The sequence below is a fragment of the Callithrix jacchus genome, chromosome 11 (assembly GCF_049354715.1).
Source record: "Callithrix jacchus isolate 240 chromosome 11, calJac240_pri, whole genome shotgun sequence".
In the NCBI taxonomy this organism is placed as follows: domain Eukaryota; kingdom Metazoa; phylum Chordata; class Mammalia; order Primates; family Cebidae; genus Callithrix; species Callithrix jacchus.
The window spans coordinates 112,907,432-112,929,440 of NC_133512.1; the positions used below are offsets into that span (position 1 = coordinate 112,907,432).

Genomic DNA, 22,009 nt, shown 5'->3' on the forward strand with positions numbered 1-22,009 from the left:
GAATGAGAATATAAAAGCAATACACTTAGTATGTTAGGCTTTTCAGGGACAATATCTTTTAATTCTCACAACCACCAGGTGAGATAGGCATTCCTGTTCCCCTCTTCACCCACGGTGAGATTGAGGCTCAGAGAACTTGCCTAAGTTTCAACCTCAGAACCTCTGAGTCCCACTATTACTAGAGGTAGACAGGTAAGTTCAGATGAGTTTCTACTTTCACTTAGTTCAGGAAGCAGAGTTGGTTCAGCTGCTAGAACACTTCCAACGAACTGTTACAGCTTTGTAGTTCTAGTGCCGCCGCGTTTCTTGTGACCCTGGCGGCCGAGTTACTTTCTGAGCTCTGGGCGGTCTCGCAAGAAACATTGACAGCGTTGGGACTTCACTTCCCAGCAAGCCCCGCGGCCGCCTATCACGCGAGGCATGCCGGCACCTCGCCCCTCTGTCCTCTCTTGAGGAGCTGCCTGGCGGAAAAGGGAACGCCGCAGCCAGCCGTAAAGGCGCACGGCATCCTGGGACATGTAGTCTGGCCAGTGCTCGGACGCCCCCTCGGATGAATGGGACCGAGGCTGACTGCGAACTACAGCTCCTTGGTGGCAACGTCGGTGTTGGCCGCGAGGGAAGGGGAGACCTCGGCGGCCCCCATTGAGAGCGGCTCTTCGGGACGGTGCGATGTGCTGCGCTGCGGCGAGGCAAGAGGCCGGCTTCCTGGGGTAGCGTTATAGGCGGGCGCTTTCTCTGCGCGCTCGCTCCCCAAGCCCTGCACCGGCCATGCGCCCGGCCTTGGCGGTGGGCCTGGTGTTCGCAGGCTGCTGCAGTAACGTCATCTTCCTAGAGCTCCTGGCCCGGTGAGTGACCCGCTCGGGCCGCACCCGGTCTCCCGGGGCGGGTCGGAGGAAGCCGGAGGAGGGGTGCCCCCGGGACGCGCCCACGCCCCGTCCCACCCCGCCGCCCACGGAGCTCGGGGCGGGACGGCCTGAGCCCCCACAACAATCCGTCCTGTCTGGGCAGCCTGGGACCCCACTGAGTCCGCTGCTTCCCAAAATTGCGCACCGGCCGCAGTCCCGCCTGACAGTTTCAAAGCATCCCAGCGAGGGGAACACTCAGGGTGTTGTTGTCGTCACCCCTTTTCTACATTCGGGGGGATTGAAACCTGAAGGATTTTTCACATGACCAGTCCAAGGTCGGCAGAGAGCTAGTGTCAGAACCAAGATTCCTTTATCAAACCACTCTTCCTTCCCATCCAACTCCAGCTCTTTTTTCGATCCTGTTAAATGGCACAGACTGGACTTGAGCAAAGTTTTTTGACTTATAAAGCAGTCTGACTTTGTACGTGCTGCAAAGAAAGTTTTATTTTTATTATGGCATCCCGCAAAGCATTTGCCTTATTGGTCTTGGAGATGGTTATGAGTACTTTGCCCAAACACACATAAATGATGCGGTAGAAACAGATATTTATGTAGAACACCAGTCCAAGTGACCCGAGAGTGCTCTTTGAGGTGGCTTTGAATGTGCAAAGTTCAGTGGATAAAAGCTATTACCGAAGAGACCACAGGTGATGTGGAAAAGGCTTCAGGACTAAAAAGCTCAGTGTTGTGAATTTCACTCTTGGCTCCGTCATCCACTGGCCGTATAGTATAGCCTTTCAAGTCACTAAGTCTCTCTGGGCCTCCTTTTCCTTTCGGTAAAACAATATATAGTGTTATCTAGCTCGTGTTTCTGGGTCTGTACATTACAAGTTGAGTATCCTTCATTTGAAATGCTTAAGAACAGAAGTGTTTTGTGTTTTATCGTTTTTTTTTGGATTTGGGAATATTTGCATATACATAATGAGATTTGGGGATGGTACCCAAATCTAAACACTAAATTCATTTGTGTTTCATATACACCTTATACACATAACCCTAGCTTGAAGGTAATTCTATACAATATTTTTTAATAATTTGTACATGAATTAAAGTTTGTATACATTGAACCATCAGAAAGCAAAGGTGTCGGTTGTGAAATTTTTCTCTTATGGCATCATATCAGTGCTCAGAAAGTTTCAGAGTTCAGATTTTCAGATGAGAGATACTCAACTGTGTCTCTGTTGATCCTCCGAACGATCCTGTGCAGAAGATAGGTCAGGAATTATAAACTGTTTTACTGAAGTGGAAACGGTCCAAAGAAGTTAGGTGACCTTTCGTTACTTGTAAGTGGCAGAGTCAGAAGTAGGACCCGAGATGTCTCAGCTCCTAGTCCGGTACCTTTTTCAGCCTCCCTGCCAGCTTTGAACTGGAGCAGCTCTTAGATTTTGGTCATTCAGTTCTTCATGTGGTGCCTACTAGAAGTTTCTTTTATTCGAAACCATTGATTAAATTATCCCGAAGCAACCAGTTTACTTAAGGTAAACTCTGTGTGGGGTTAAGCTTTGCTGTTACACAGCTTGAAGTTGTATTATACAGAAAGTTGATAAAGATCTGTTATTTGACTTGGGAATAGGTAGTGAGGGATAAAAAAGTGAAAAAAAATTTTATTCAACTGATAGACTTTTTTTTTTTTTTTTGGAGATGGAGTTTTGTTCTTCTTGCCCAGGCTGGAGTGCAGTGGCACGATCTTGGCTCACCATGTTGGTCAGGCTGGTCTCGAACTCCTGGCCTAGCGATCCACCCGCCTCAGCCACCCAAAGTGCTGGGATTACAAGAGTGAGCCACCGCACCCGGCTGCTGATACACTTTAAAAGGAAGGCCACTTTGACAACAATTGATTTGAAAATATAAAAAAGTGATATCATCAGGCCAGCCATGGAAATGAAAGAGAAAATGGTGTAATATTTTTGTTGAATATGCCATTAAATTAAATCTTGCCAAAGGCTGTATGACATGAGAATATGCAAGCAGCTGAATCCCTTCTTTACTAGTTTGTGAGCCCTTGACTGAATTACTTGATGTCCCTGAGTCTGACTCAACTGTCAAACAGGGTGAGGGTGATGATGGTTCTAGCAGCTCCACAGAGTTCTGAAGGATTAAGTGAGGTACACATGCACAGCCTACAGCACACCTGTAGGGCTTGCCATTCTCTCCAAGAACTTGGTTTCAATACAGGTATATTTCTTTTATGAGCTGTTCCTGCAAAGTCGTGGACAAATCTAGTTTTACAAAATATTTTCATGTATTATAGGAGAGTCTATTTAAAATATTTTGAATAATTTGTAAATAAATCATCACTCATCTTTATTTTTTTTTGTAAATCTGCATTTTTTTGCATAAAACAATGGGTTTTCATAAAGCGGTGAGGAGGTGCATTTGTTCGAATAATCAGGAATACCCCAGACTGAATAGAGCCCTTTCCTAACTTGCTTAGAAAAGTCTCCACTTCTTATGTTACAGATCAATAAAAAAATAAGAGCGAGTTGAACCAGATGGCCTTAAGGTTCTTTGTAGATATGGCCTTGGAATTTGTGACTTTATCTTGGAATATCTGACTTCCATCACAGTGGAAGGCCCATAAATTTTTATAGAACAGCAACTGTGCTTTTTATATTGGCTGCCTTGGAGCCATTAGGTGCCCTAATAAGTAGAAAGTGTAACACTAAATATAAATGCTAAGTGACTTTCAGAAAGAAGAGGACATTTTTAAAAAAATATATATTTTATTGCGTTTTAGGTTTTGGGGTACATGTGAAGAACATGCAGAATTGTTGCATAGGTACATACATGGCAATGTGGTTTGCTGCCTTCCTCCCCATCACCTATATCTGGCATTTCTCCCCATGTTATCACTCCCCATCTCCCCACCCTCCGCTGTCCCTCAGAAGAGGACATTTTTAACCATTTTTGCCAAATTGGAAAACAAATTTACTCTTTCCTTTGTGATTTTTATACCTATAATTGGGACCAATAATAAAACACAATGCAGTGGATAGAGCAGATAGGTAGTAATGGATGAGTACCTTGATACTCCTCCTTAGGGAGCTTACATTCTACCTTGGAAACAAAATATACAAACATCAGCTAGTTAACTAGGCAAGATATTGCACGTCTTACATCAGGAAAACATTTTTTTTCATTCAAGTTTCCTAAATTCAGCAAAAGAAATGCAAAAGGCATAAACTATCTGCCCAATTCATTCTCTTCAAAGTTGCATTCTTTTTTTAATAAAAATTTGAATTTTTGCCAAGAGAATTCAAAGTAAGAGAAACTGTTTGCAGTTAGTGATTACAATTCCTGAGGAATAGGGCTCAAGAAAGCAAGAGATCAGGGGATCCAAGTTTTTACTCTGAAGTTTTAGAATGAATTATTCAAGTTAAAGTAAATAATTCCATTGGTAGTTATACAACAGTGTGTTTCACAAAGCCTTTATAAGTTGGGTTTTCAAAAATTGAATTATTCGAGTCCACTAGGGAGATTTTTTTAATTCTATGAAAATAGAAACAAAAAGTAGATTAGGGTTGCTGCTGGCCTGAGAGAAGGAAGTGGGAAGTGACTCAGAGTGGGTGGGGAATATCTCCTGGGAGTGTCCTAACATTAGATCGTGGTAATTACGGCACAACTAAAAACCCATACCAAACCCCACTGAAGTGTAGCAATAATAATGATAAGGGTAACTCCAAATGCTGTTTATTTGCTGTTGACCCCTGGGAGACTCACCTAACACAGTGCCGTGGGACCCTCGGCGTCTTTGGCAATGGGATGAAATGGAATGAAATATCAATACCTACCTCCGTAACATAAAGATCAAATTTTAAAATACTAAGATGTCCGTTTAAAAAATCCTATAGCGAATGCATATGTAAAGTGAATCGTTTTTTAAAACACTTTTTATCTTTCTTAGAAATTATAAGATTCTAGATCACATTGGAACCCTCACATTCATTCTCTTGCTTAAATGAAGGTGGGTCACTGACCCGAAAGTGAGAGCACAGAGATAATGGGACCTGGTCAGTCTCCTCACCCTGCTATGGCCCTGGCTTCTGACTGCCTCCTTCTTCATATCTGGCTCCCTCATATTGCCATCTTCTTGGGCAGGGGTCTGGTCCCATTCAAGTTGGGGGCTCCCTGGAAGCTGCCATCTAACTCTACACATAATTGGGTCTTGATAATTGTTCTTTAATTTGCTTGGCCTAAGTTTGTTAAGGAGAACATAGAAGGAACCTTTTAAGCCTTTTTTGATTAAGTCTGGTGCTTGGCACTTATGTGTATTTTCTCACTGAATATTCACTACAACAATGAAGTCAGTTCCATTTTGGAGATGAGAAAAATTAGTCAACTTGATGAAAGGGTGAAGACCTTTTAATATGCAGGAGCCTAGATCATGGTCATCATCTGCCTTTTTCACTCTGTGGCAGGCATGCATTAAGTGCTTTTCAGGGATGGTTCACTTAGTCTACAATAAATCAAACAGATGGGCGCTAATACGGTTCCCATTTTAAAGATAAAAACACTTGACATAGGTAAATTAATTCACTTCTACTGTCACATAGTAAGTGACAGAGCAGCATCTTGCATGTCAGTGTATACTTTTAAGCACAATGGAGCATAGTGGTTCTCAACTTTGTGGCAGCACCTGAGAACCACGTGTGCATCACATACACAGTGGTACATGCACCCACACACACTCTCAGCCCTTTCCTTGCACTTTGACTGGTATTTCTCCAACCTGCTGCACATGACAATCAAGTGGAAGGCTTTTAAAAGTACAGATTCAAGGGTCAGACTAATCAAACTAGCAGTGGGAGAGTGGGCCTCTTTGGGCAAATAGATTGGTTGGTTTGTTTGTTGTTTGAGACAGAGTCTTAATGACTTTGTCACCCAGGCTGGAGGGCAGTGGCACAATCTCAGCTCACTGCAACCTCCACCTCCCAGGTTCAAGTGATTCTCCTGCCTCAGCCTTCTGAGTAGCTGGGAATATAGACATGCATCACCACACCCGGCTAATTTTTGTATTTTTAGTAGAGATGGGGTTTCACCATGTTGGCCAAGCTAGTCTCGAACTCCTGACCTCAGGTGATACACCCACCTTAGCTTCCCAAAGTGCTGGGGGATTAGGGGCATGAGCCATGGCCATTTTTAAAGAGCAGAGCAGGCTGGCCAGAGTTGCAAAGCACCGAACCATCTAGAGTTAAAATTCCTTCTGTTGCGCATATTTAGGCTAATGGTTTTAATTAGCTCCTTGAATGAGGTAAATGTCTTACATGATTATTTATGGATTCCTGCAACATTTTGCCTTGTCCTTTGAACATAAAGTGCTAAAAGAGAACTTGTTAAATTGCATAGAAAGCAGTAGTTTTCAAGGAAACCTTCATAGGCTGCAGAGCTTAAAGAGTAGCAAGACTTCTGCTTCAGTTAGTAAGCCTAGCTCGGTAGAAGAATGGCTCGTGCCTCAGTTGTCTTATTTTTGTGCCTGATGGGTATATTTAAGGACTTGTATATCTTGGCGTTGCTGTATAATAATAATACCACCAATGGAGGATGGAGTCATTTCTCATAAGTATCATTATATTAATACGTAACAATACAATTACATTCCTCTCTTCACCAGCTTTAGGTAAATGCCTTTGGTCAAGATGAAAATACAGAGTACGAAGGCTGGTGAATATTGGTATTATAGGAAATCTGGAAGCTTCAGGAAAGCAAAGACAACTGCTCACTCTGTTCTTCCGGTGATTGAGCAGAGCTGAATGGAAGACAAGCTCAAGAAAACCTGAACATTTTAAATGACTGGTTTTCAGAGAGCCTTAAGATGAATGTCAGGAGGAAGCTTTTAACTTTGTAAATTTGTTCTTAACGATCACTGCGGAATGCGGGGAATCTTCCCCAACCATTTCATAGATCACTAAAGAGGGTCTATTGAATTCCACAAACATTTTTTGAGTGCCTGATATATTCAAAACACTGGGTTAAGGGTTGCGGAGAATAGACGACAGCAGTGTTTGTCAGCCTTTTGTTCATTACGGCTTGCTCCAGAATAGTTTTTAGACATTATTCTCTTAATTCCCCACCCCTGCATAGGTACAGTATGTACTGGTTCAGGTACTGTATCGATATTTGTACTTTATTATTATAAAAAGAGTAAGATTCCCCCCATCCCAAGAACCAATTTTTGTCCTGTTCTGGGCACCATTTAAAGTAATGTCCCTATCATCAACAGTGGGTCCCCTTTTCGTTTGACAGCAGTCTTGGTGATTCCTGGTCAGGAGGGATATATAAACATTCCAGGAGACCTGAGTGTATTTCCGTCCCTGGGCTTTACTACCTAAGCTGACTTTGACTTCAGAGATCTTTTTGGTGAAGCAATGATCCCAATAAGAACACATGACCAATTTCCTACAGTTTACTAGGAAAGCTGTATCATAGTTCTAGGCACCAGTATATCACAGTAGTTCTGACTCACGGCCTGGTACACGCAGGGAGGAGTGAAATAAGAAAGCTTGACCTCTGTGAGATCAGTGCTAAATGTATATGATACAAAGGCTATGAACATTGAGATAAAGAAGGACAGTGAGTAATTGCAATCCATCCACCCTATTATTCTGGCCCTATAATTAGAATGCATTTTAGCGTTATCTCTATTTTTGCCTCCCCCTCCCTTTTTGTTATTCCCTGTACAGGAAGCATCCAGGATGTGGGAACATTGTGACGTTTGCACAGTTTTTTTTTATTGCTGTGGAAGGTTTCCTCTTTGAAGCTGATTTGGGAAGGAAGCCACCTGCTATCCCTATAAGGTATGGCACATTAGAGTCTCTTTTAGCTTTTGGATTTTTTAAGAAAGTAAAGAGGTGGTATGAAAGGAGTATGAGACATTCTTTTATAGATTTTTATTTCAAAGATATCAGTAGAATAATAAGTCATTTTCTGAATTTAAGATGTTGTGGAACTCCCAGGTGCCTACTTCCAAAATAAAATTTGTGCCACAAGATTTAAAATAACTGTGATGGAGGGGTGTGTGTGTGTGTGTGTGTGTGTGTGCACGCGCGCGCGCACGCGCGTATTTAGTATAGTATTAGTCAGAAGGCCTAATGTGACCACACATTTTGTGCTGCATTCTGTGTTGGTAAAGTTAGCAAGCATTCTAAAAGAGAAGTATCCTTGTTTCTTTTTAAAAGCTAATGGCTTCTGGAAATAAATAGAGGTAGCAGTTACATAACTTTTGTGAATATACTAAATGCCACTGAGTTGTTCACTTTAAACTGGTTAATTTTATTTTATGTGAATTTCACTTCAATTAAAAGAAAATGAATGGCAAACGAAGTCAGAATTTGTGGATGCCAGACCTGCAGTCCATTAGCCCAAATTTGCATAATTGTACTCATGGGGCCAGATAGAAAACAGGGCAGTTCTTGTGATAAACAATGTATTGAAAACAGCCTTCTTGCTGAGAATGACTTGAGATAAAAGTGTCATTCATCCAATTGTGCGTATTTAGTAGGACAGTGTCACTTACTCCCTTTGAGAGCGACATTCTGGTACGAATATATCCAAGTATGAAGGTGAAGGCCCATCTTCGTTGGTTTTCTTTTGCAGATTTCCATGTAGCATGCTGTAGAAAATCTGGCTGAATTTTAGTAATATTATTCTTTTAAATTTCCCAGTGTGATGCTAAATATGCTAGATAATTTTTGCTTTGCATTGGCTTTAGCATCTGCATATAGCTTTCTGTCTCTAAAGGTCAGCATTTACATCGCAGTAAGAGCCCCTGCATTTCTTGACTCCTCTGGCCCTTTCCCACCTCTTCCCACTATCTCTTCCCATTCCCTTTCTACCACTAGCATAGACCAGGAGGTATACCCTGTCACCATATCTTTTATAATAGCATTGTAGCTGGCTGACCTCCCTGCCTCACACCTCTTCATCTGTCCATTTCACTTAATGTCATTTTATCACGTCGCCCCACTCTGCAGTTACCACGTCTGAATGATGTCCAAACTCCCCAGCCTGCCCTTTGAGGCTCTCTTTGACCTCGCCCTAACAGCCATATTCCCATGCATGTCCTATGTGTGGTGGCCATTTTATCTTCTGTAGGTGAAGCCATAATCAAAATTTTGCTCAGGTCATTCATCCCCATCAACAATTTCTAGGCAAGCAATGTGGAATAGTTAATTATCCTTATAGAACTTGACAAACTCTAAATGGTACCTCTTCAAGATATAACTAAGAAAATTTGGCAAGAGACCTTGTAAAGTCACCGATAGTGTATTATTTAGAAGCTCTGAAGAAGCTGTTGCTGGTAAGTTTGCTTCTGCGTTCACTGTCAAGTTCCTCAGACTTTCCAGACTGTATTAATTTAGCCTTGGCTTGACTGCCTGTTGTGGTGTGTGGCTCCATACCTAACCAGCAACGCAGAATAGGTTCTTTCAGGGAACATCGCTCGGGACTCAGTGCCGTCATATCCTTCAGATGTGCAAAGGTGGAAAATGGTTGGGAATCTCAAAGATCAACATTTCCTGAAGAATATGGAGTCACTTATTTGCCTTTTCCCTGCAATCTTTAACCATTTATTTTAAATACCGTTTTTTTCTCTTACTGAATATAGTAAGTTAAGTCATATGAAATTTCTGACATGCAACTCTTGATCTATAAAAAATGGCAGTTTCACATGTAGAAGGCCCAACATAGGTAGCAGGCATCTTGTATATTTTTTGGATCACAGTGATGACATACAAATGTAAAATTATTTAATCTATCTGTTCATAAATATTCATTTGTGTTTATCCCTTTATTAGGGTTACTGGATTTTTTTTAAAGTTTTTGTTTCTGTTATTATCTTAAGACCTATAAACTTCCAAAAAACAGAGATCCTAATTTTAAATAAAAATCTGTACAAGTCAAATCGTGTCCTCATTAATTTGGAGGCCACTAGTTTAGAATGAGGGAAGATTTTAGCAGCTGCTAGGCTGAAGGTAATTCTTAACTTAGCAAATATTTTCTCTAGAAACAGCAAAAATTAACAGTACAAACCAAGTGTATGGAGGAAGCATTTGAGAGAATCAGTCATTTTCAAGTTCTTCACAGGTATATGAAAATTATCTACAAAGAATCAATACAGTTGTTTTAAGTTGCTATCTCTACTTGAAAAATGTTAAATTGTGTTTCTTTAAATGTATTTTATAACTCAGGCTTTCCCATGTTAGTCTGGCTTTATGAAGTATTTTGATATGTGCCAAGTACTTGACATCACATAATAGTAATGCAGTCCTATAACGCAGAGGAAATGCGCAAAATGCCTTCGTAGCCAAAAATATGTATTTCCTATACTTGATTTTCTAGAAATCCTAGATTCTGTTTGATGTGCGGTTCTGTCTGCATTTCAGGTACTATGCCATAATGGTAACCATGTTCTTCACTGTGAGTGTGGTGAACAACTATGCCCTGAATCTCAACATTGCCATGCCCCTGCATATGATATTTAGATCGGTAAGTGCTGCTGGATCACGTGTGTATGCGCCTCTGAAAAGTGTAAAGCTGGTAGATTGAATATATGGCAGAACTAGAAAGGTGGTAAGTGGTCTTGGGTAGAAGAATAGGTTTGTGAGTGACTGAGCAAGGATGGCTTTCATCTGAGAAGAAAGGCAAAAGAGGCCGGGCACAGTGGCTCACGCCTGAAATCCCAGCACTTTGGGAGACTGAGGTGGGTGGATTACGAGGTCAAGAGATCGAGACCATCCTGGTCAACATGGTGAAACCCCATCTCTACTAAAAATACAAGAAAAAATTAGCTGGGCATGGTGGCGCATGCTTGTAGTCCCAGCTACTGGGGAGGCTGAGGTGGGAGAATTGCTTGAACCTAGGAGGCGGAGGTTGTGGTGAGCCAAGATTGCAACATTGGGTAACAAGAGCAAAACTCCATCTCAAAACAAAAAAAAAAGAAAAGCAAAAAGAAATCTCAAAGTGGATAGTATACTTTTATTCATCTGAGGTCTGATGAGTGATTAATTAAAAGAAAATTAAATTTTTCCCAGGAAACAGATTTTTTTTTTTGAGACGGAGTTTCGCTCTTGTTACCCAGGCTGGAGTGCAATGGCGCAATCTCGGCTCACCGCAACCTCCGCCCCCTGGGTTCAGGCAATTCTCCTGCCTCAGCCTCCTGAGTAGCTGAGATTACAGGCACGCGCCACTGTGCCCAGCTAATTTTTTCTATTTTTAATAGACACGGGTTTCACCATGTTGACCAGAATGGTCTCGATCTCTTGACCTCGTGATCCACCCGTCTCGGCCTCCCAAAGTGCTGAGATTACAGGCTTGAGCCACCGCGCCCGGCCAGGAAACAGATTTTACCTTCATTTCCCCCCATCTCTTTGATTTTATATTCAAACATGCTATTAATGTTATTTAACTTATTTCTTATCACTTACTCTTTGGCTTTTTCTTCCATAAAATTACATTTACTTCTAGAACATGAAAGAGATACTTGTCTTTTCTGATTTTTTTTTTTAAGCAGAGACTTGAGATAGTAGAGGGGAAATTCTTGATGAAGGTAGGGTTTTTCCCAAAGCAGTCCAGGAACAAAAGGCTAATTGTGATGATAACATTTCCATGTGGCCTGAGATTTTTGTGAGATTGTACTGTTCCCGAAAGGACTTTCCAAAGCTAATTATAATAATTAAGGTAACCTTTGAAGCGTTGAAAACATAGTAGACTTTCAATAAACACCTGTTGATTGATTGTCACCTTTTTAGAGAAGAGAAAGATTCTTCTTCTTGCATGACTTTTTCCACTAAAACTGGTTGGGGGTGAGGGTGTGGGTAATGGGGAGAAGCTTTTAAAAGCTCTTATAAGTTAAGTAGATGGAAATTTTGACAAAAATAAGTCTATGATAACATTTATTTCTGCTAGCCCTCGCGTCAGGACTGACCAGTACAGTTGTTCCTGGAACAACATGGGTTTGAACCACATGGGTCCACATAGATGCGAATTTTTTTCAACCAAATACAAAAATACAGTATTCATGGGATGCAAGACATGCCTATAAGGAGGACTGATAAGGACTGTATTGAAAATTGATCCTTCTTTTTTTTTTTTTTTTTTTTGAGATGGAGTTTCGTTGTTGTTACCCAGGCTGCAAGTGCAATGGCACGATCTCGGCTCACCGCAATCTCGGCCTTCTGGGTTCAAGCAATTCTCCTGCCTCAGCCTCCTGAGTAGCTGGGACTACAGGCACGCACCACCATGCCCAGCTAATTTTTGTATTTTTAATAGAGACGGGGTTTCACCATGTTGACCAGGATGGTCTTGATCTCTTGACCTTGTGATCCACCCGCCTCGGCCTCCCAAAGTGCTGAGATGATAGGCGTGAGCCACCGCACCCAGCTTTAGAATTGATCCTTTTTATTCTCATTGTCGTTTTCAGAAGATTTCATTTTTTAACATGATAGTTTTTGTGGATTTTAGACAGAGTCTTACTTTGTTGCCCAGGCTGGAGTACAATGGTGCCATCTTGGCTCACTGCAACCTCTGCCTCCTGGGTTCAAGCAATTCTCCTGCCTCAGCCTCTGGAGTAGCTGGGATTACTGGCGTCCACCACCACATCCAGCTAATTTTTGTATTTTTCAGTAGAGATGGAGTTTCACCATGTTGGCCAGGCTGGTCTCAAACTCCTGACCTCAGGTGATCCTCTGGCCTCAGCCTCCCAAAGTACTGGGATTATGAGTGTGAGCCACCATGCCTGGCCATCATAATAGATTTTTATGGTTTATACTTTTGCCATCATAAGAACAACTAAATCCTACGACTTATTCATTCTAGCCTCCTTGATTCCATGTTTTTGCCCCTTGCGTGTTCCTGTTCATCTCGAATTGTGTTGCTTTTTTTCCCTAGTGCACTAAACCTCTCTGTTACTGTTGTCTCCTTTGCAGGGTTCTCTAATTGCCAACATGATTCTAGGAATTATCATTTTGAAGAAAAGGTAAACAATACACTTTAATATTTTGTGTATGGAAATGATATCCTGAGCCCCTGCCTATAAGCTCGTCATCTGGATTCCTTGTCCCAAAATAGTGATAAGTTTGTTCCTGGCCATCTACCTCTTTTCTTAGTTCTTTCTGTACCAGTAAGGCCTAATCATGCAATGTCCTGAAGCAGCTGACCAGGTAAGAGGCCCCACCTGTGGTGTCTCTGTGTAGAACTGAGTAGCTCCTGGCATCATTGAATTTTAGTATCATACTAACCTGTGACACCAGCTGATAGAGATGATAGAGTGCAGTATGATCACCGCTAGCCACATGCGACTGTTTACATTTACATTGTTAAAATTAAAGAAAATTAAATATTTAGTGCCTCAGTTTCATTAGTCACATTTTTTTCTTTTTAATTTTTTTGGAGACAAGGTCTCACTCTGTCATCCAGGTTGGAGTATAGTGGCACAATCGTGACTCACTGCAGCCTCCAGTTCCCAGGTTCGAGTGATCCTCCCACCTCAGCCTCCCAAGTAGCTGGGACCTCAGGTGTGCACCACCACGCCCAGCTAGTTGTTTTGTATTTTTGATAGAGATTGGTTTTGCCACGTTGTCCAGGCTGGTCTCAAATTCCTAGTCACATTTTCAATGCTCAGTAGACACACGTGGCTGGCGGTAACCACATTGAAGAGCCCAGAGGTGGAACATTTGTAATATTCCAGAAATTCCATGGGACGCTGCTGCCCTGGAAGACGCTTTTCAGTACAACATAACAAACTAAGGAATGGATGTGCATATTAAAAAGGAAATTCCTAACAAAGGCCCAATAGCCAAGAAGATGGAATGAAAGGTTCAGGGCTGTTCTTTGTGACTGTCACCAATGGCTATCTTTGGGATAGGGGCAGGAAATGCCAGAAGTACCTGGGATGGTTTTTGAACGTATTTGTCTCTCACCTTCATTCTGCGCCTCACGCCTCACTCCTAAGGATGAAGGATGCTAGCAAGAGACAACACGTAGGGTTTGGGAAATTTCTCAGGGAAAGTTCACTTTTAAGACCAAATTATACAAGTTGATGGCACCTTTTCAGTGTATTCATTATCCAGCCCCAAGCTCTCTATACAAGCTTGGAAAGTAGCTGTCAATTCAGAATGTGAGAACCTCGAGTTATTAAGTGTTAAGGGCTGTGTCACAAAAAGAACGATTGTCCTGTCCCACTAGGCTCTGTATCATGGACCCTTTATCTCCTGAGGCTTCTGAATTCCCCGAAAAGTACTACAGTAGTTGATTTCTTTCTTCTTGGTTCTCTGCATTTAAACATATATGCATGTGATGGTCAGGTTGATTACATTTGAAGGGATCACCGTACTTCTTGTAGTGTAGAATTCACCTTGAGACAGGCCTGTGGTCTTTCCCAACCTTTGATTCTGTCTCATAACAAGGATACAAAAGAAAATGTCATAAGAGGAATTGAATTCTCCAGATATTGCCCCAAAATGGTAGGGGTCTTTCTCAAGCAACTTGTTTGGAGTCTGTTGTCCTCCATCTGTCGAAGGCTTTTGACTCTCTTTTCTGTACGTATCTCTTTCCTATAGAGCAGGAATTTCCGTAACTTTCCAGTAGAGTGAATTAGTAACTTCGTATCTCCTTTTATCTTGGGTAGAAGCCCCTCAAGTTCATAATGTGCTCCTCATTCCAGGATTTGATATTCAAATCAATATTCACCTTACCCATGCCTTTCATTATTTATTTTTCTTGGCCTGAGTTGTAAACCTCTTCAGCATGATCTTTCCAGACTGAAGAGGTTCATTATTTTTTACCTTTGCTCGCACCTGCTTCCTCCCCGACCCCTCTCTAGCATGGTCCTCTTGGCCCTTTTAGTTCCTTTCTCTGCTTATTACCTAGTTCTACAGGCCTTCTATGAGATACTGTGACCAGAACAATACTATGTGTTTGAGTAGAAATACCTCGGATGGTTCATCTTCTTAGTTTAATTTCTTTTAATCCTTGCCTGAGGCCTTTTGCTTGATTACCAAGAATCTGAGAGGGTGCTGATGATACTAGTTAATGTGAAATGCTGCTGTTATTACTGCCCATAGTTCTAGAAACTGAATATCCTTCCCCTTATCCAACTTTGCCAACATTTTAAAACAACATGAAATTATTCAGAGATTAAAAAAAAAAAAAAATAAGCCTCCCCCTGAGAATGGCTGACTGGATTATTTTCTGAGTACTGAATCCTGCTACTTGCACTTGATAGCCTGTACTTCCACTTGCATAGTGTGTCTTAGGACACAGATGTGGGCCTCCTACAGACAGGAAAAGCAATAGATCCTAGTAAGGACTGGGTCAGGCTTTCGTTTGGACCCTTGAGAGCAGAATGCAACTGTCACCCCTGGTCTGTTTCTGTTTTTGTTTCCTGATAAAGTAATTAATTGGTCAACAAAGTGTTAGAAACAGACTGAACAGTACCAAGGAAAAGTGCTGGTTAGAAACCAGTCAGTATCCTGATTCATTCATATACATATTTCTGTGGACTCTGCTAGAAAGTAATCCTGTCTGTCATATTTTAGTGATTTGTACCTTCATGTACCAATCTGACTGTAAATATCACTTGGAAATACATATCTGTGCTTTCCTAAGGTGTTTTTCTTATTTTTTTGCAGATACAGTATATTCAAATATACCTCCATCGCGCTGGTGTCTGTGGGGATATTTATTTGCACTTTTATGTCAGCAAAGCAGGTGGTAAGAAGCGCACAAATCATTTTATGTTCACTAGTTGCTCTTGGGGCCCAGTTACCAGGCAATTAATAAAATTCAAATTCTTATGTAATACAAAGATTCTGAAAGAGAAGAATGGAGGGAAATGGGTAACGTAAATGTTTCCCTTGTATGTCGGCGCCTTGCATGTAGTTCTGCTCTCTGTACCTTGTTTATTTTCTTATTTCCTAGACTTCCCAGTCCAGCTTGAGTGAGAATGATGGATTCCAGGCATTTGTGTGGTGGTTACTAGGCAAGTACAATAATTGTAATAAAGTTAATTGCCTCTGTAGTTGTGTTTGCTGAGTTTTCTCCTAAGAGACATGTTTCTTGGCAAGAAGCTTCAGCTAAACAAATTATGCCATGGAAGAGAGGCACCTGGGATCATATATCTCCAAACCTTATTCAAGAAATGAAAAAAAGAAAATGCCCGCGATCGTGGCAGTATGTTCTACAGCATGGATCCGTGTTTTTCTCAGTTGTCACTGGTGTAGAAAGACAAGTGTGTGTCTACTTGCCCATCACACTCTTTGAACGTCATCCGTCTCTTCGCGATCTGTCTGCCTAGTCGAAGCTTTTGCAGGCCATGTTAGAGCAATTGACTCTTTAAATTTCCAAGGGACTCATTTCTAAAGCCTTATTTTCTTCAGAGGTTAGCTGTTCCATATGGCGGTGTTCCCAAACCTGACTGATCATCAGAATCTCCTGGGGAATTTTTTAAAATACAAGGATCTCTTTGTGGAATGAAATAGGCAACTCCTGTAGAGCTTTGTTCTCATGTTGTTTGATATGGAGGTGAGACTCGTTCCAGGAGCTTTCAGTGATAACAATAACAGATTGAAACTGACCAAGTGGGAGAGAAATAGCGATGAAAGAACTGTGTTCTCCTTGCTTCTTGGCTTTGAAACTTTCTCTCTTTAGGTTGCTGTTTGTAACATAGAAAGATCCTTATGAGCTATTAGAAATATACCCAATCAGAAAAATTTGCAAAGTATATGTACATACAGTCCACGGGGGAAATAGTAGCACCCAACAATTTTAGGTTCAGCCTCATTAGTCTAGTAATCAAAGAAATGCAAATTGAAACCCAAATGTAATACTTTTTTATGTTGACCTATCATACTGGCAGATGATAAATGGTTATCTCATTGCTGCTGAGGGTCCAGTAAGACAACTATTTTTATATGATAAAAATAGTGTGGGTATAAATGGACACAGCATTTATGGAAAAATATTGTGTATTATATTTTGTTAAATGTCCACAGCCTTCGAGTCAGTAATTGCACTTATGAGAGTTTATCCTAAAACATATCAACATTTGTTTAAATATTTGTATACAAGGATGTACATTGATTTTAATAATGAAATAATTGGAAATAACCATTCTCATAAGACATTTAAGTAGGGTACGTCCATATGATTGTCATTAAAATCATTCTTTTGAAAAAAATTTAATGACTGATTTGAAGGAAAAGTCCAGGTGAAAGCTCATGAAAAAAGCAAGATGTAAAATTCCATATGCCATGCGATCCTGTCTTAGTGTAAAAACTTTACATAAATGAATACATAAGGAGATGTAGAAAGCTGTAAAGGACTAGATGGCATTAACGTATTTTTATTTCTTTTAACAATTTTGTACATGTTCTACAATTAGTTTGTAATATTTGCAAGACATTAAACAACAATGTTCTTCAAGAAAACATCTGGAAATGAGCAAATGCAGGCGTCTTGTAAGCTGATGTTTGTTTTCTAGGTATTGGGGCACTGACTTTTGCTCTTCTAATGTCAGCAAGGATGGGTATATTCCAAGAGACTCTCTACAAACGATTTGGGAAACACTCCAAGGAGGCTTTGTTTTATAATGTAAGCAACTTCTTGAACATGAAAATTCCTGAGTTGTAAAATGTTACTTCAAGTGAACTGTACCATTCTTCTGATGTAGTTAAGGGGTATTATTGGTGGTTGGCTTTCAGACCCATGGACTGAAGCAGTTTTAATGGGATGCTCTTGTGGGTTCTGAGCACAGTTCACTGCATGAGATGATCACTATCAATCAAAGTGAATTAAATTGTGTCTGCACACTTAGCAAATTCTTCTGTGCAGAATGACTATGTGCTTAAATGTCTTCATTCCCTGTTGTTGAGGAAAGGATGCTGGGTTCATTGTTTGCTTTGTCTGGTGATGGCCCTCAGACCCTGTAAGGGCAAGAGCCATAATTTGAGAGTTGATGTCCTGCCATACGATGTGAAGTGGTCAAGGAGCACTGTATACATTTAACTTAAGTCTAACTGGCTTTTATTTATATTGCTTGTCAAACAGCGCGTACAACTTTTAATCATTGTAAAGCTACTCTAGTTATTCTGTAATGTTTTGGCACTGAAATTTATGTGATCTGTTTCTTTCCATAGCACGCCCTTCCACTTCCTGGTTTCGTCTTCTTGGCCTCTGATATTTATGACCATGCAATTCTATTCAATAAGTCTGGTGAGTTTGGGGTTAGACAGTAGAATTACCTGACAGTTTCTGAGGCAGAGTCTCAGTTTCACTCTTGACTTCACCACGGCCTTTTTCATGATCTTATTCAAATCATGTGTTCCTTTTGAAAATGTCTCCATTCCACTTTCCAGTCATTGCAGCAGCAAAAGCTTTTACAGGGGTTTCTCAGTTATTTACAAATGAAGTAAAAGAATATCTTTGCGTTTTCTGTTTTGCTTTGGAATTTGTGTGTTGGCATTTGAATGTGAAATGTTTGATGTTTTGAGAATGCAAATGAATACTCATAGCACACTGCAGAGACTGGAGCCCTGCAAAGTTGGGCAGCCCTCCAGCTCTCTCAACTGCTGTTTATCCTTCTCTGCCATGAAAGACAGAGCTGCTCACAGATCCAGCCCAAGCTGCCGTGGAGCAGAGCAAGAGGGGCGCTCAGTGATGACAAGGGTCTTCTCCTACTTACAGATGAGATAGGCAGCAGATGAATAAGCAAAATTAGTTTCAAGTATCTAATGTAAGTTAGCTATTACTTTTTAAAGTGGCAAGTTAATAAATTAGCTACAGATTGTCGGTTAACCTGAAAGGGATCTATATGAGCTGATTATCTACTAAAAGAGTATTATATGGACAAATTGAACACACAAGGAACAAGTAAACATTTTTAGAATCACGGCTTTGTGTTACACACACCTCGAATGCTTAAGTACCTTTTGCAGAATGGCGGTAGGTGCTCAGCAAACATTTGCTTGCCGTGTGAGCACAAGTGGTGAAGCTATTCTCTGCATTTATAGTGTTGCCTCTCCCGTTTGCCCCACCCCCCAAAAATGTGATGAACATAGTGTGGAAGAAAGTTTGTAAGGCTCTGAATTACTCAAATAATCATTTCTTCATATTAACACTACAGTTTTTAAGATCTCTGAGAAGCCCCACATAGCAAAGGGCTGTTGAAATAAAAATGTCAAATTCCATGCAATTGATTTAGTTATTAGAATGCTGCTTCTAAAAGTCACAGAGCTGGGTATTTATGATAAAATGTTTTACAGAACCTGCCTTCTTCAGAATCATTTCCAAGTTAAAGATACATTTTCCTTCTCTTGCTTTTCTTGAGATTAAGTGTCTGGGATTTGTGAATTTTTCAAGGGAGCTAAATATTCATCAAAGTATTTTAAGTGATATTCGTTGTATCTTTCCTTCAGAGATACAGTGTTTCCCTGAAGTTAGTAATCACATTTGTTATTTTTCTGGTATACCTCTGAGTATATCAAAGACAATAGAATACCAGATTATTGGCATTGCCCACTGATCCAGAACCAAGTTTCAAAAATTAGTCTTTCTGTGTGTGTGTGTGTGTATGTGTGTGTGTGTATGTGTGTGTATGTGTATGTGTGTGTGTGTGTATGTGTGTGTGTGTGTGTGTGTATGACATTTTTGGGCAAAAGAAAATTAATGTTTATTTTCTTACCAGATCTCAGCATCACTGTATCAGAACTTAAATTATGCTGTATAATTCAAAACCTGAAAATAATTTAGCAATACAAAAAAACTGACCCTTTGAGGATTCCTATGTCCTTATTATCTTTCATCTTATTTCCTCCCAAAAATTTGCTGTGCAGGTGTCATTATATAAAGCTAACATGAGAGAGAGAGAGAGAGAGAGAGAGAGAGAGAGAGAGAGAGAGAGAGAGAGAGAGTGTGTGTGTGTGTGTGTGTGTGGTTTTTGGTTTTTGTTTTTTTTGTGTGTTTTTTTTTTGAGACGAAGTCTCAGTCTGTCACCAGGCTGGAGTGTAGTGGCACGATCCTGGCTCACTGCAACCTCTGCCTCCTGGGTTCAAGTGATTCTTCTGCCTCAGTCTCCTGAGTAGCTGGGACTACAGGTGCACCCCACCATGCCTAGCTAATTTTTGTATTTTTAGTAGAGACGGTTTCACCATGTTGGCCAGGATGATCTTGATATCTTAACCTCGTGATCTATCTGCCTCAGCCTCACAAAGTGCTGGGATTATAGGCCTGAGCCACCGTGCCTGGCCATATGTGTACTGTAATAGAGACAAGACTATTGCCCAAGCTGGTCTCAAATTCCTGGGCCCAAGGGATCCTCCTGCCTTGGCCTCCCGAAGTGCTAAGATTATAGGCAGGAGCCACTACTCCTGGACTGAAACTAACATAAGAATATATCTAAAGTTATTCACAGATGTCTAGTTCCATCAACCTAGACTTCTGCTAATTTTATTTTTATTGGTTTTCTTCTAGACCATGTCTGTTTATACAGATTCTAACATTGCTGTAATCCTTGTGTGGATATAATTTTATATTTGTTTTTTACTTTTTTTTTCCGAGTTTTTTCATGTGGTAATATAATCTCCATCATTTTTGTTTTTATCAAATGTATAATGCTTCCTCTAATGAAAGTTCCTTTGTTTATATAGCCATTGCACCATCATTGGGCATTTGGTTGATTTTGATTCAGAGTTATTCTTTATTATATATAGTGCTTTAATGAATGCAGAACTTTTTTCTTCTTTTGAATTATTATCTAGGATTAATTCTGAAGGATGGGTTGGAATACTTTTTATATACCCTCAGTAAGGATTATGAAATTGATTTTTTAAAGAATGACACCAAGTTACACTGCCACCAACCTATGGTTGCCAGTTCCATTCTACCTTGCCAGAGTAAGATATTATTTATAAATTTTGAATTGGCCAGGCATGGTGGCTCAAGCCTATGATCCCAGCATTTTGGGAGGTTGAAGCTGGCAGATTACTTGAAGTCGGGAGTTCAAGACCAGCCTGGCCAACATGGCAAAACCCTCCCTGTACTAAAAGTACAAAAATTAGCCAGGTGTGGTGGCACATGCCTGTAGTCCCAGCTACTTGGGAGGCTGAGGCACAAGAATCACTTGAACCTGTGAGGCAGAGGTTGCAGTGAGCTGAGATCACGCCACCACACTCCAGCCTGGATGACATAGTGAGACTCTGTCTCAAAAAGATAAAGAAATAAATTTTGAATTTGCTAATTTAGTAGCTATAAAATGGTACAGTCTTATTTACTTCAGAATTCTGTAATTACTAGTATGATCAAACATATTTCCAAACAGTATGTAGTTACTAGCTGCCTTTCCTCTTGTGTCGATTGCCAGTTAAGGCCGTATCATTTTGAACTTTTCTGTGCTTCACAGTCTTTCTTTGTAAAGTGAGGTACTATTCAGGCAAATAGTAAAGCATTTACTTAAAAATTAAAACAATTATTTGTTTTAAGAAACCATTGTCATGACTTTGGCGGCTGATGTAGACTAGGGTCAAGGCAAGTAAAGTGATGTGTGGTCCAATTCTGTTTGCAAGGAAATCAGTGTTGCTGTTCTTATTAGGTTCCATCTGTATTACCCTGTTAAAAATATGAAAAATTCAGCTGTGAAAAAGTGATATGGCTATATCCTCTCATAATCTCTGCAGAGTTATATGAAGTTCCAGTCATCGGAGTGACCCTGCCCATCATGTGGTTCTACCTCCTCATGAACATCATCACTCAGTATCCTTTGGACCCCGCCGTCACCTTTGTGTCACCTTCAGGTTCTTTTGGCATAGGAATGGTCATTCTTTTCTTCTAACGGTGTGTTAGAATGAATCTGATTTTCTCTGGATTTATTCTGCAGTAAGCTGGAGACAAAGAAACCCATTCAGGGAACTCCTTGTAGAGGGCAGAAGAGATGTTAGTGGTGCAGTAGGTCAGTAAGGCATAGGGCAGCGGGAGGAAGTGCTCTGAGTGGAAGTGTAGGAGTCTGTTGATTGGTAGTGGCAGCACAGTGGCTCAGGCCTGTACTCCCAGCACTTTGGGAGGCCGAGGTGGGTGAATCACCTGAGGTCAGGAGTTTGAGACCAAGCGTGGCCAACATG

The 22,009-nt window shown here is 40.8% G+C and overlaps 1 protein-coding gene across 2 annotated transcripts in view; it reads left to right on the forward strand.

Moving 5' to 3' along the window:
* The first annotated feature begins 536 nt into the window (after positions 1 to 536).
* The window catches only part of SLC35B4 (solute carrier family 35 member B4), a 28,136-nt gene continuing 6,663 nt past the window's right edge, over positions 537 to 22,009 (forward strand). The window contains exons 1-9 of one of the 2 annotated variants that reach the window (XM_002751971.7): positions 537 to 845; positions 7,586 to 7,699; positions 10,286 to 10,388; positions 12,827 to 12,876; positions 15,530 to 15,611; positions 15,819 to 15,879; positions 17,380 to 17,489; positions 18,035 to 18,110; positions 21,569 to 21,644. In XM_002751971.7, the coding sequence (XP_002752017.3) occupies positions 769 to 845; positions 7,586 to 7,699; positions 10,286 to 10,388; positions 12,827 to 12,876; positions 15,530 to 15,611; positions 15,819 to 15,879; positions 17,380 to 17,489; positions 18,035 to 18,110; positions 21,569 to 21,644 (749 nt within the window). In that variant the 5' untranslated portion in view covers positions 537 to 768. The remainder of the gene's footprint in view (positions 846 to 7,585; positions 7,700 to 10,285; positions 10,389 to 12,826; positions 12,877 to 15,529; positions 15,612 to 15,818; positions 15,880 to 17,379; positions 17,490 to 18,034; positions 18,111 to 21,568; positions 21,645 to 22,009) is intronic. The other variant, XM_017975628.5, reaches the window with a different exon arrangement.